This window comes from Eurosta solidaginis, chromosome 3 (assembly GCF_040869045.1).
Source record: "Eurosta solidaginis isolate ZX-2024a chromosome 3, ASM4086904v1, whole genome shotgun sequence".
Lineage (NCBI taxonomy): Eukaryota > Metazoa > Arthropoda > Insecta > Diptera > Tephritidae > Eurosta > Eurosta solidaginis.
Genome location: NC_090321.1, coordinates 163478123 through 163493156, shown reverse-complemented (window position 1 = coordinate 163493156; position 15034 = coordinate 163478123). Strand labels below are relative to the sequence as shown.

General features: G+C 38.6%; 1 protein-coding gene across 2 annotated transcripts in view; it reads right to left on the bottom strand.

The window, feature by feature from the left end:
- inaD (inactivation no afterpotential D) overlaps positions 1-15034 on the bottom strand; it is a 120567-nt gene that overhangs the window by 8576 nt on the left and 96957 nt on the right. The window contains exons 12-14 of one of the 2 annotated variants that reach the window (XM_067773641.1): positions 5549-5688; positions 5178-5474; positions 4835-5110 (exon numbers count right to left, since the gene is read on the bottom strand). The exons of the other annotated variant lie outside the window; for it this stretch is intronic. Coding sequence (XP_067629742.1) covers positions 4922-5110; positions 5178-5474; positions 5549-5688 — 626 coding nt within the window. The 3' untranslated portion in view covers positions 4835-4921. Of the gene's footprint in view, positions 1-4834; positions 5111-5177; positions 5475-5548; positions 5689-15034 lie in introns of those variants that run through there. 2 annotated transcript variants of the gene reach the window in all.

Genomic DNA, 15034 nt, shown 5'->3' with positions numbered 1-15034 from the left:
TGAGATACTCCTATAAGTATGCAATGAGAAAAACTATAAAATTGTGCAATTGTAGTTACAGCTGAGAAGTTTGAGAGCTCATGGACAATGCTAGTGGATTCTAGAAAATGCGAATGTTAAAATCAAAGAGTATAAAAGGCGACAGATGTAGAGGCGCTGTAATTCAGTTTGTGTTGAGCTATCAATCAGTTTGCTTAAGCACGCGATCTGGCGGCCAATAGTAGAGTTTCATTTGAGTTATCAATCAGTTTGGTTATTAAGCCAGCGAGTAGCAAAGTATAAGTGTTATTGTGAAGTACTTTAATAAAGGCCATTTTCCATCATTCAATATTGGAGTTATTTATTAAACAGTTTAGTGATTCGAACTTAGCAGAGGATTGCAAATAAGAGGATTTGCAGAAAATTCGTTACAATATGTATGTAAACAAAATAATGCTGCGTAATTTAAGACTAATATTTGGGAGAATTGACGTTGTAACACATTTTAATTTTAACTTCCTTCGCCCTAGCAATGTGGGTTTGGCAAGAGTAATAGCCAGAAAGCACCCAGGTAACTATGGTAAAAAAATAGTTTTCACTGCATAGTTACGTCTGCAGCAAATCTGCACGGAATGATATTTCGTTTGACGGCGGAGAAGTTGGCAGTAGGGGTAACGGTTAAAGGCGCCGGATCTATAAAAAAATTAAAAAGCTTAATTCACAGCATATACGAAGCCCGAAAACGCTGCTCATTCCATTTCTATTGATGCTCGGCGGGGAAAACGCAGTTTTTGCAAAATTCGGCCAAAAGCTCTCCTTATTCTATAAGAGTGACGTGGGTGTTAGAGCAGTTGGCTCCGCATTGCCAGTGGCATGTGGCGACACATTACATGCATTTCATATATTACGTATGTCGGGGTTGAGTCTAGATTAGTAATAGTTTTGACCTTTTTCATTATCCAGATCGTAGTTGTGTCAGAGTGACGCACGTCTTTATGGGGAAGTCTGCTTTCCTCTACTGCGAGTTTCGGGCATTGAATTGGCCGGGGGTCTGTTTATGCATTTTTGGTTCCAACGCCTGAATTATTACATATATTCCAGTTATCTGTTAGTTTGCTTAGATTTCCGAGTAATACACTCTATTCAGCATTTCGTTTCTCCTTTAGGGGAAGTAATCCCGCCTCATTGTGAAGATGAGAAGACACCCCTTAGGCAAGGGATATACTTATGTAGTTATTAATTTAACAGCATTACCGTACAATCATCGGTGACACTACCGTTCGGCACCATTTTCTTGATTTTGTAGCAGTGCTTCGATCCATCAAATAGGTGCGCCCACTCACAAATTATCATCAATGCCCTCTAACGAAGTCAAAGGGAACTTGCTGGTTAAACAGGGGTGGACCAGTGAGAAAGGGGTGCTAGAGGCGTTGCTTTCACATTGCAATTGAAAAGATGGTTGGTGTCATGTGTGGACACGTTGCAAGCTGGACATGCTTTATATATGTCACAGTATCCAGATCTAAGTTGAGCTAGAGTGAAGCGTGTCGCCCTAGGGAGGTTGCTTTCCTCATCTGCGAGTCCAAGGTATTTAACTTTAAGGACGGCGTTCGCTGAGAAATTCCTAACATAGAGGTACGACGCCTTTTTGTGGATATCACTGAGTACCATTTTATGTTTTACATACGGGTGAGATCTCAGGTACCATATTTCCTCATTATGCTTGCGGAGATCACCTCTAAAGTTCTTGGGAGGCGGGGCCTATTCAATGAGATGTCTGTTGCATTGCCCAGGCTTCTGGCGATCATATCGGCGACGCGTAGCATGCAAGCTACTGGCTAATTGCTTTGTAAGTGATAATGAGCGTTTCTTTGTCTTCACCCCAAGTGCTGCCGGCAAGAGAATTGAGGATCCTGTTACGGCTCTGGATTTTCGGCACAATTTCGAAGACATGCTCGCCAAAATGTGGTCCTTACCGAACGTCACACTTAGTGCTTTTGGGTGTAAGACAGTGAGGTGTAAGACAGTGACGATGATTTGGTCTATGAAAATGGCAGGTTTAGCGATGTGATAAAACTGGAGAGAGAGAGATTTTGTACGGATTTAATTTTGATCCCAACCCATTGGTGGACCGGCCAGGGTCATGTTTTTATAATAGAAAAAAAACCAAAGCGGACAAACTTTCTTTCAATCCTTTCTATTCTCGTTCAGTGACAGCTGTAACGCACTAAAGAAATATATAGAGATTTTCTGGTATAGGGATCCTCCAAATCTTTTGCATACCTACGAAGGAAAGCAAGATTACTATAAGCCCTTGGAAGCACATAATAGATGTGGTGTATAGAAGAGAAGTTTGCGTCAAATTAGCATACTCATTAACTGAGACCAAAGGGCCGCCTAAATTATCGTAGGAAGATGAATGAAAGCTAGCAGACTTAAAGAATGACATAAAGCATGACTTATAGCAGGAATCTATTGATGAACAGAATAAACAGAAGAGGGCCAAGAATACTTCCCTGAGGAACCCCTGATGTGGCGACAAACGGACGAGACTGGGATTCAAGGGGTGGATAAGCGCAATACAAAGCTTTATAGTTTCAAAGCTTCTGCAACCAAATTGTCAACCTCACCTACACGCGGGGAATCCTGTTACATATATGAATGTATCATACACATATTTAGCAGGCAAGGCTCTAGCGACCCCAAGTTCCTCATTGAAATAGGGGGTGGGGAAGGGGGGCGTTATGGCCTAGAAGGTTGAATGTGTTACCGGAACGTATCGGTTCTATATCCGGGAAATTACCATCAACATCGATAGCACTCCCCAAAACCTTCAGGGTCTTTATCGTTAATACAACAACAGGAACGTACGAGACTTGCAGATTTTGATTCGTCAAATAAGATTTCAACCAACATAAAAATACAGAGTGGAAACCAATAAGCTCAAGTTTATGAATTAAGATCTGATATAACTGGCAGCAGATGGTAGCATTGGCATCCGACCACCTACCCATACTTCTTTCGGTCGAGCGATCCGACGAATTTATCACTACAGAAAAATGCACTTTCATCAACTTCAAAAAAGGAAGGTGGGAAGATAACAAAACATATACAGATAAACGCTTTGCTGCCTTCCCAATCCCGACTGGTGCTCGTCAAGGGGATCGTGCTTTTCACAAGGTCAGCGAATCTGCGTCGGCTCGTTTAGTTCCTGCCGGCCACATTTTTCAGCAGAGGCCGCAACTCTAGCGAGAGAACATTAGCTTATAAGACAGCACGACCCTGACGATTCCCAAATAAGGGACATAAACCAAGGTATCAGACAGATTGTGGATAAACACAAGGGGGCGAAATGGGCCCAGGGCCTTCGAGGAGTGTCATTATCGCTACAACAACAAATGAGAAGAGCACTTAAAGAATTGTAACTTCTCTGCCGGTGTTGGTAAGCTATGACCCACCGTAAAGTTCATATCGAACCCGACTAAGCACAGCGATAAAAAAATAATCGCCTTCGGACATAAAGTTCTATCGGATATGAAAAAATGTGCGAGCCCTTTTTGCCGACAATATGTATTGCATTCTATGGTTGATAAAGTTAGATGGCGGGCCAACAGACGCGCACACAAGCATAAATACAGCGCGTCCCCAATTACCATCACTGTCAAAGATGTAAAAAGATGCCATCGTTCATGCTAAACCATCTAAAGCCCAGCGGGTTAGGGGGCTAAGAATATACCCGCGCAGGTATGCCTGTAGTAAGAGGCGTCTTAAATACCAAATTGATTCAAGGGGTTTCCAGCGCAATTTATAGCCTCTTCAACCCAATTGTCACCCTCACCTACCCGTGTGGAATCCTGTTTCTTCAGCGGCCGTCTCTTGCGACCCCAATTTCCTGATGGTTCTATGGGGTGGGAGGGTGGTATAGCCTATAAGGTTTGGTCATACTAAATCGTTCCCGAGTTGGTCGGGCTAGTACCTTAATGCTTGTTACCGGAACGTACCAGATCTGCATCCGGCAATGGACTATCAACATCGATAAGAACGCCATCAACACACAGATAAATTGCGGATTGAATCAAAAAGTCCCAGTCAACTACGGTACGCTACTGCAAGGCTTGGAAGGGTCCTCCCTTCCTCCAAGTCTCAAAAGGTGGACCGCAAAATATCTGTCTGGTCGGCTGACATTGGTGCAATTCAGGAGCGTAACATCTAAACCCAGAAGAATTAAACAAGCGGTACTACAGGGTGGTATCCTATCACCGCATTTGTTTAACTTCTACATACAAAAGCTACATTCGCCACCAGAGCACTGCTCTCAGAACCGCTACGGGCTGTCTCCTTATGTCCCCAAAGCAAATAAGAGATATAAGGAGCATTTTCCAACTCTAGACACTTTAGTACTAGCCAAGACGCTGAGCCTTTACCTGGTACGAGTTTTGTATCTTGAGGTCTAATTTTAAAATTTTCGGCACTTTAGAGGTACCTTGTTAATGTAGAGATAATAGCAAATAGGAAATTTTTCATCTGAGACATTTGGCGCAATTTTTCAATTATGCTACTTATTTCCTGCTTCGGTAGTGCTAATAACTAAAGTGTAAACTGAAAATAATTGTTTTTCTATGTTTATTTTTAAGGTCATGCCGGCTGTAGTAATCCGAAGACGTAAACCATTCAGAAGGAGGGATGGTATTTTCCTATACTTTGAAGATAATGCAGGGGTAATAGTGAAAAATAAAGGTGAAATGAAAGGTTCAGCCATTACTGAGCCTGTGGCTAAATAATGTGCTGACTTGTGGCCTCGTATTCATCTAATGCCTGTTCAATCGCCTAGTTATACATATAAAACTAATAAAAATAAATATAATAAATACTACATGTTTTATTTATTTAAATTAAGTTTAAATATTATGTTTCCGTTTTACAAAGTATTACAATTATTGATCTATTTGGACGCATCGGTGCGACAGGTAGGTTTGGGTCTCGTAATTTCCATAGATATCTTGCCATTTGGTCCTTTAAACAACGCATAACAAATCTCAAAAGTGCAACCTTCTAAGGCATCGCCATTAAATTTGGTTATGATATCTCCACGTTGTAGTTTATTATCTATTTCTTGGTAACCCGAAGGTACCTGCAGGGATATGTTGTAAAATGGTTATATACACACACACACACGTAAATTAATAAAAACCGCTTACAATTTCGGAAATTGTGCAACCGCGTTCGTTTGGAGCCAATGAAAGTCCTAAATCTTTTCCAGGCTTTTTCATGAATTCCACATTAAATTTTTCTACTTCTAATGGATCGGCACGAAAGACTTGGAATGTTACAACCTTTTCGTAGCATGTATGAAATATTTGGTGAACCTTCAATGTAGTCATTTCGCTACAGTTTATTGGTCGACTGTTAACTTCGACGATATGATCGAAAATATTTAGACGTTTGTCCGCTGCCAGTGCTCCTTCTGGATATATGTGTGTAATGACGCATCCAGTCTAAAATTTATATTCAATGCAATAAATACTTAAGCACACCCGCATTATTAAATTGTTTTGTGTTATTTTCCTACCTTTACTTGATTGTTTTTGCCTCCGACCACTATAACACCCAATGGTTTCTTTTCGACTTTGACCTCAATAAGGATTTTCTTGTTGATTTTGATTTCAGCTATGGAGGGGTCCTGTGGCTTTTCAGCTTCAGCTCTTGCCTCTGAATAGAAAATAAAACATTTTCTTTTTTAAAACTGTTGGGCAATTCACAAGAGTATCGTATTCATGTAAAATTATAAGATTTGAGTTGCAACCTATTGGTCTATTGTGCTCTCATTCTCTTTACAACACCTCATCCAAGCCGAGGTCTCTGAGAAAATCTAGAATGGTTCTCGGCTTCAGAAAGCGTATGTGACCACTTTCTAATTTCGGGCATCCTAGGATCCTAAGTCTTCCTCTCGCGACTGCATCGCATTCCATCGGGACCGTGTAAAAAATAGCAATATCTCTTTCCTCTTTCATTCACATTTATGTATGTGTTTAGGCCACCAGCCTAAATATTCGCTACCACCCTAATGGACATTTTTAGCAATATTAGTATTTACCGGTAACGGCCCACCCCGGCGGAGCGCTAACTTCAAAGGGGAAAAACTCGACGAAAGTTAGCTATCGGCAGGTGGTGCGGACCTTTTTCGTTTTAAACTCGTCCTATTCTGTTTTAGAACGGTCGAGCGCCAGCAGCTATCTCACAGGTGTGTAATCTAATCCAACCATTTTCACTATTAAATAATTTGCATTTCGAATCAATATTGCAAGTAACTAATTTTATTATCTTCTTGATAAAATTTTTAGTAGCCTTGAATGTTGCAATTAATTATGTAGATTAGTTGAGCTGAAAGGCCGCGGTTAATGAATAAAACTTCCTTTTGGTTTGTTTTATATTCATAAATTTTAATTTTGGTCGATATTTCGACTTCAATCTGAAGTCATCATCAGGGCTGAAGACAAAACAATAACAATAGTTAATTACACAGAACATACATATGAACACATGAATAACAAAATATGACTTACACATATGGACATGTATTATCGACTGATTGGGAATATGACCAAAAAATTACAAAGAGGTCGAGAAAAACAAAAGAAGAAATCAAAATATAAACAATTTGGAAAAGTCGCGTAAAAATAAACAATTTTCATGAACAGTAAGGGTAAACAAAAATCATGTATACAATAACAACATTTATATGACAACTAGACTTAGCTTAACACATATGTACGTATGTATGTACATATTTCATCCCATTTAACTATTTGACAATATTTCAAAGGCCGCCTTGTGGTGTTGTTGCTTCAAAATTAAATTCCTGTAAGACTGCGCACAATTGTCTGTGTCCATTTTGAAGTTCATTCTTTTTTCTTTTTTCATTAGGGGTGTTCAAAATATGTAGCATTTCTAAAGTGTATCGTTTGCTGTAATGTTTTTCATTGTCCAGTATAGTTACATTATCGAAGTCGGGGAAGTGCCCTGTGTCTTTGCAGTGGGATGTTAAAGCCGTCTTGTTGTCCGAAGCAATATTCCTTAATTTAATGTTAGATCTATGAGCGGAAATCCTTGTCTTGAGTTTCAATTTTGTTGTCCCCACATATACTTTCTCGCATACGTGGGCCCGTCGCCGTTGCAAGGAATTCTGTAAATAACGTTAGATTTCTCCAGTTTTGAAATTTTGTCCTTAGTTTTGCTGAAAACTTGTTGCAGTGTGTTATTGTATGTAAAGGCTATTTCATATTTTTCTTTGTCATATATATTCGACATCTTGATCCTCTCTGAGGTTCCGGGAACATAGGTGATTGACTTGTATATTTTACAATCTTTCTCCTTTTTCAAATGTTCTTTTTTATTATTGGCATGATAATTCCGGACCAGCTTGTTAATTAAGTTTATGGGAAAATCATTTTCTTCTAAAGTTTTCTTGATTATCGCAATATTTTTGTTATGAAACATTTTATCACTTATCGTGAGTACCCTTCTAATAAAGTTTTTCGCAGTATTTATAATGGTTTTACGTTCATGCTTTGAATTATAATTGATTAGTCTCCCTGAAGCCGTAGGTTTTTTGTACCAATCAATATATATTTTATTATTTTTCCTAATGATGAGTGTGTCCAGATAGGGGAGTTCGTTGTCTTTTTCCACCTCCATAGTAAACTGTATGTTTTTGTAATACCTACTGAGTCGTGCAAGCATGGTTTCTATTTCATCTGTTTTGACGATGGCAAATAGGTCATTTACATATTTGGTCAACAGGCGTGGCTTGGTTGTTGACTCTACCTCGAATTCCGTTAGCAGTTCTTCCAGAACTATGTCCGCTATGACTGGGGAGGCTGGTGAGCCCATTGGCATTCCTGACCGTTGTTCGTAGATTTTGTCATTATATTTAAAATATCTATTTTCTCTTACGCAAAATTTAAGAATATTCAGAAATAACTCTTTAGATAGCAACGTGTATTCTTTGATATCACTCCACTTCGAGGAAATGATTTGGATTGCAATATCCACGGGTATGTTGGGGAACAAGGAAGCCACGTCGAAAGACACTAAACTCTCATCATCGTAAATATATGTACCTTTGACTCTTTCCTTAAACTCTGTGGCATCTTTCACATTGTATTTGGACGACTTTGTAACATTTTTCAGTATGCCAATGACATATTTACACAAATTGTAGAATGGGGAATCAAAACATGAGCATATAGGTCGAAGGAGAATGCCTTCTTTGTGTATTTTTGGCAACCCATAAATCCTAGGTGGATTTGCACTTCTACAAATGAGAAGATTCTTTTCTTTTTCCTCAATGTAGCCATTGTTGAACATCTTCATTACAATTTCGTTGTTCTTATCCTGTAACTTGTTGGTCGGATCACGCTTTAAAACTCAATAAGCTGAAATATCGTTCACCATAGTTTGCATTACAGAATAGTCTGTTCTGTCCATCGCTACAGTGGCATTGCCCTTATCAGCATTAAGTATCAGAACTTGCTTATTGTTTTTGAGGAACTTTTTAGTGGAGCGTAAAGTCGCACACAAATATTTGTCACGCATTGAGGTCGTCTTCTTTTTCAATTGCTCATGTATCAGTGCCGTGAAATTGTTTCTTTCAATTTCCTGCCTTTCCTTATTTTGTATAGTTTGGACAATATTTTCCCCGTCAGCTATGAATTTGAGAAGTGGGAATTTTCCTTCTTCAAATGGCATAACATATTTCGGACCTAGAGATAAGAGCCATTGAATGTCTTTAGGAATGTCTAAATGTGTGGCATTGTGAAAGAATTCTGGTACTACCCTAATGTTGAGCTTTTCTTTTTCTTTTTGTTTCAATTTTTCGTACTTGTTTATTTGTATTTTTCTAATGTTTTTAGCAAGTTTGTTATTGAGTACATCCTCGCTCTCAAAAAATGCCGATGTGTGATGAGAGTCTAGGCTTTGTGTTATATCTATTTTCAGTATACCTTTTTCCTTTTATTTTTGTCTTCTAAGCTCATGTTTAATACGGATGATGTGGTTTAGTAGTTTCGTTTGCACAGTATCTATATATGTTGACACATCATTATTAAACTTACTTGGAATTTTCTTATTGATGATGTTATTGCTTATGGTGTATGCGATGTTTTTTGTTGCATTTGTAATAAATTTGGAAACCAACCCGCTTCTTTTGCACCTCTCCAGAAATTTTGTCGATTCCGTCAGTCGTGTAATTTGTTGTGTGGTTTGTTGGTAGCGTTTAATTGATCGTTTTGTCCGAGTGTTATACTTGACTTTGAGTGTTTTATACACATTATGAGTGTTGTTGTCTTTCTGGTGTGCTCTCCTTTTGATCATCTTGATAAAATTTTTAGTAGCCTTGAATGTTGCAATTAATTATGTAGATTAGTTGAGCTGAAAGGCCGCGGTTAATGAATAAAACTTCCTTTTGGTTTGTTTTATATTCATAAATTTTAATTTTGGTCGATATTTCGACTTCAATCTGAAGTCATCATCAGGGCTGAAGACAAAACAATAACAATAGTTAATTACACAGAACATACATATGAACACATGAATAACAAAATATGACTTACACATATGGACATGTATTATCGACTGATTGGGAATATGACCAAAAAATTACAAAGAGGTCGAGAAAAACAAAAGAAGAAATCAAAATATAAACAATTTGGAAAAGTCGGGTAAAAATAAACAATTTTCATGAACAGTAAGGGTAAACAAAAATCATGTATACAATAACAACATTGATATGACAAATAGACTTAGCTTAACACATATGTACGTATGTATGTACATATTTCATCCCATTTAACTATTTGACAATATTTTAAATGACCGCCTTGTGGTGTTGTTGCTTCAAAATTAAATTCCTGTAAGACTGCGCACAATTGTCTGTGTCCATTTTGAAGTTCATTCTTTTTTCTTTTAGGGGTGTTCAAAATATGTAGCATTTCTAAAGTGTATCGTTTGCTGTAATGTTTTTCATTGTCCAGTATAGTTACATTATCGAAGTCGGGGAAGTGCCCTGTGTCTTTGCAGTGGAATGTTAAAGCCGTCTTGTTGTCCGAAGCATTATTCCTTAATTTAATGTTAGATCTATGAGCGGAAATCCTTGTCTTGAGTTTCAATTTTGTTGTCCCCACATATACTTTCTCGCATACGTGGGACCCGTCGCCGTTGCAAGGAATTCTGTAAATAACGTTAGATTTCTCCAGTTTTGAAATTTTGTCCTTAGTTTTGCTGAAAACTTGTTGCAGTGTGTTATTGTATGTAAAGGCTATTTCATATTTTTCTTTGTCATATATATTCGACATCTTGATCCTCTCTGAGGTTCCGGGAACATAGGGAACATGATTTTCCCATAAACTTAATTAACAAGCTGGTCCGGAATTATCATGCCAATAATAAAAAAGAACATTTGAAAAAGGAGAAAGATTGTAAAATATACAAGTCAATCACCTATGTTGTTTGTATGACATGTGTATCAAATGCATTTAAAGAGTATTTTATGAGGGAGTGGGCCATAGTTCTATAGGTGGACGCCATTTAGGGATATCGCCATAAAGGTGGATCAGGGTTGACTCTAGAATTTGTTTGTACGATATGGGTATCAAACGAAAGGTGTTAATGAGTTTTTCAAAAGGGCGTGGGGTTTAGTTCTATAGTTCTTTTCGAGATATCGCCATAAAGGTGGACCAGGGGTGACTCTAGAATGTGTTTGTACGATATGGGTATCAAATTAAAGGTATTAATGAGGGTTTTAAAAGGGAGTGGTGGTAGTTGTATAGGTGGTCGCCTTTTCGAGATATCGGCATAAAGGTGGACCAGGGGTGACTCTAGAATGCGTTTGTACAATATGGGTATCAAACGAAAGGTGTTAATGAGTATTTTAAAATGGCGTGGGGCTTAGTTCTATAGGTGGACGCCTTTACGAGATATCGCCATAAAGGTGGACCAGGGGTGACTCTAGAATGTGTTTGTACGATGTGGGTATCTGTAGGACTTACTACTATTTCTTTATTGTCACCTACCATCCCAACTGCAATAATTAACTACTCTCACTATACATACACATACGTAAATATGTATGCATATTAACATGTAATACCTTTGTGCATTCTATTTTTTAATATTGCTCTTACTTCCATTAAATGAATTGAACTAATCGATCGTGTTTTATTTTCGTGCGCTACTCTAATAAATGGTAATGGGCCCAGACCCATTTTTGTATTAAAATTAAAAAATAATAAAAAGCATTTTTTTTTGCGTTCGTCGCGATTTTTATACGTTTACTAAATAATTGTCGGTGGTCGGCCGGTATTGAATTTATTAAATTATTTAGTATGAATTATGAGTGCGCTGGCACATATTGAAAAACTCAGTGCCGAAAACTACGGCACGTGGGCCATCCATATGAAGAGCCTGCTCATCACGTTGGAGTATTGGGAAGTCGTGGAAACAAAGTGTCCAGGTGATGACGATGCTGACGGAAAAGCAAAGTGGGAATCGACAGATAAAAAGGCACTGGCATATATAACTCTTTGTGTGAAGCCGTCAGAATTGATTCACATAAAACATTGCAAAACTGCGAAAGAAGCTTGGACGGTGCTAAACAGTGTATATAGCGCTGATGGTCCAGCGCGAAAAGTTAACTTATTTAAAAAGTTGGTACGCTTCAGATTTGATGCAGGTGAAAAAATGGCCATGCAAATGAACGAATTTAGTACTATTTTGGACAAACTCACATCGATTGGCGTTGAGGTGCCGGAAGATTTGCTGTGTGTTTTGTTGCTGTGCAGCCTACCAGACGAAATGGATAGTTTTGTTGTTGCAATTGAAAGCAGAGACAGTTTGCCAACATTCGAACAATTGAAGGTCAAAGTTTTGGAAGAGGAAAGGCGGAGAAATGAAAAATTTGGCGGTAACAATGAGAGTGTATTTTCGGCGAATTCCAGCAGGTGGAGAAAAGGTGGGAAAGAAAGAGCAGCAGAGCGCAATTCCAGTAAAATAACTGAGCAGCCGAAAGTAAAATCGCGTGATTGGAGTACAGTTAAATGCTACTCTTGTGGTAAAAGGGGGCATATAAAGTCACAATGCAAAGCGACAAAGAAAGAAGCGGTAATGAGTATGAGCTCACATGTAAAGTTGCGAGATAGCAATATGTGGGTATTGGATAGCGGCGCTTCCTCCCATATGTGTAATGATTTAAAATTTTTCTCAAAAATAGAAGAGTGCGAACAAACGGTTACACTTGCATCAGGTGATTTTGTTGTCGCTAAGGGCGTAGGTAGTGTTAACATTAAAAGAAGAATGCGAAGTATAACATTCACTGATGTGCTTTATGTTCCAAACTTACATGGAAATTTCCTGTCGGTAAGCAAAATACTTGAGCATGGTTACTGTGTACAGTTTAATAAAAGGCTGGCTGAAGTGAAGTCAAAAATCAAACAAACAATTTTTACAGCAAAGGCAGAGAATGGTATTTTCTATGCTAACTTTGGTGAGGTTGAGTGCGTGAATGCGGCGGTAAATGAAAACAAAAATAATAATATTGACATTTGGCACAAAAGATTTGGACATTTAAATATAAAAGATATTTGTGATTTATCGAAAGAGAACATTGTGTACGGACTGAAAGTTAATATGCCTAAAAATTTTGATTGTTCAACTTGTGCGGTATGCAAAATTACTAGAAAACCTTTTAAAAAATTCTCAAATATTTATACGAGTGATGTGCTTGAGCTAGTGCACACAGATATTTGTGGGCCGATGAGAACGGCATCCCAAGGTGGCTCGCGGTATTTTATAACGTTCATAGACGATTACTCGAGATTCGTTGTTACGAAATTTTTACGCCGAAAATCCGATGCATTCCAGGCGTTTAAAGACTTTATGGTTGAAGCAGAGAAACAGACCGGGCGTTAATTGAAATGTGTGCGTACAGACAATGGTCGCGAATATGTGAATACAAAATTTGAGAGTTTATTTAAGCAACACGGTATACGCCATCAAACCACGGTTAGTTATACCCCGCAGCAAAATGGGGTTGCTGAACGAGCTAATCGAACGCTCGTCGAAATGTCGCGATGTATGTTAGAGGCTTCGAAACTTCCTCAAAGCCTGTGGTCAGAAGCTTTAAATACTGCCACCTATATAAGAAATCGGTGTCCTACAAAATTAATAAAAGGTACAACGCCATACGAACGTTGGACCGGCAAAAAGCCGTCGGTATCGCATTTAAAGGTTTTTGGTTGCGAAGCGGTAGCATTGTGTAATAGGTCGAATAAGTCAAAGTTTCAACCAAAAGGTACGAAGTTGACGTTTGTTGGATATGCGGATTTGACTAAAGGTTATAGGTTGTATAATCGATCAAACCGATCAATTACGATTGCGCGCGATGTAATATTTTTTGAAAATACATTTGGATATGAAAACAATGAATTGCAAGACGCTGATCTTTATAATTTTATTGATTGTGAAGAGGGTATAAAATCTAATCAAAGTCGAATCACAAAAGAAGAAGAAAAAGCAGAACAAGAAGAAGAAAAAGAACAAGAAGAAGAAAAAGAACCAGAAGAAAAAGCAGAGCAAGGGCCACATCAAGATGAAGCTTTAGCACCTGATAAAAATGAAACTGATTCGAGCGAAAGTAGTTATGAAGAAGGTGAATACGTTGTCGTAGCGAAACGCAAACGAGGAAGGCCGAGAATAGTTAGAAGTGGTAGTGTTGGACGACCGCGAAAAAAAATACGTGATGGAAGAGACTGAGAGTGTAAACTCAGTGGTTGCCAACCCAGTTTCCGTGACAAGTGCGTTAAATTCGGCAAACGGCGAGCAGTGGAAAGCAGCTATGCAGGCGGAGTATCAATCGTTGGTGAAAAATGATACGTGGGAGTTAGTAGATTACCCAAAAGGCAAAAATGTTATCGGTTCGAGGTGGGTTTTTTCAACAAAATTTAACCAAGACAGTACGGTTGAGAAATTTAAAGCTCGCTTAGTAGCACAAGGTTGCTCGCAGATTTATGGAGAAGATTTCAACGAAACTTACGCACCTGTCGCAAGACTATCGACAATTCGCTTGGTGCTCGCACTTTCTGTACAATACAAGTTATTTGTAAATCACATCGATATCGTATCAGCATATCTAAATGGCGAATTAGAAGAAGAAGTTTATATGCGACAGCCTGAAATGTTCATCGACAAATATTACCCGCATAAGGTATGCAAGTTGAAAAAATCAATTTATGGGTTAAAGCAAGCAGGCCGAGATTGGAACAACAAATTAGATTTTATTTTAAATGAGTTGGGATTTCGGCGGTGCAAGTCTGACAATTGTGTGTATATCAATCGAAACGAAAACGAGTTGAATATAATTGTTATCTACGTTGACGATATAATTTTGGCGTGTACATCGAAAATTGCAATGAATGAAATTATTGAAAAATTGAGCGCTAAAATTGAAGTCAAAGACCGTGGACCAATTAGTTATTACCTTGGCATGCAGATCGAACGAGAAGGTGAATGCGGGGCGATCACTATTCATCAGGAAAGATATACCATTGAATTGCTGGAAAGGTGGAATATGCAAAATTGTAAAGGTGTTTCCACGCCATACGCGCAAGGTACCATGCTGGAAAAATGTGCACAAAAGGGCTGCAGTGGTTTCAACGTGAAAGAATACCAGTCACTACTAGGAGGTCTAACATATCTGGCCATCACATCCCGGCCAGATATAGCGTATGCGGTGTCCAAACTGTCACAATACCACAGTCATCCACATCAGCAGCATTTTGTCGCAGCGAAGCGAATACTACGATACCTTAAAACTAAGCCTAAGGGTATGTTGATGTATTTGCCAAATAATAAAAATTTAGTTTGCTTCACAGATTCCGACTGGGGTTCAGACCAGACTGATCGTAAGTCAATGAGCGGTTATGCGTTGTTCTTTAGTGGAGGTTTAATTGCATGGGAAGCCAAAAAACAGCATATGGTTTCTTTAAGCACGATGGAGGCGGAG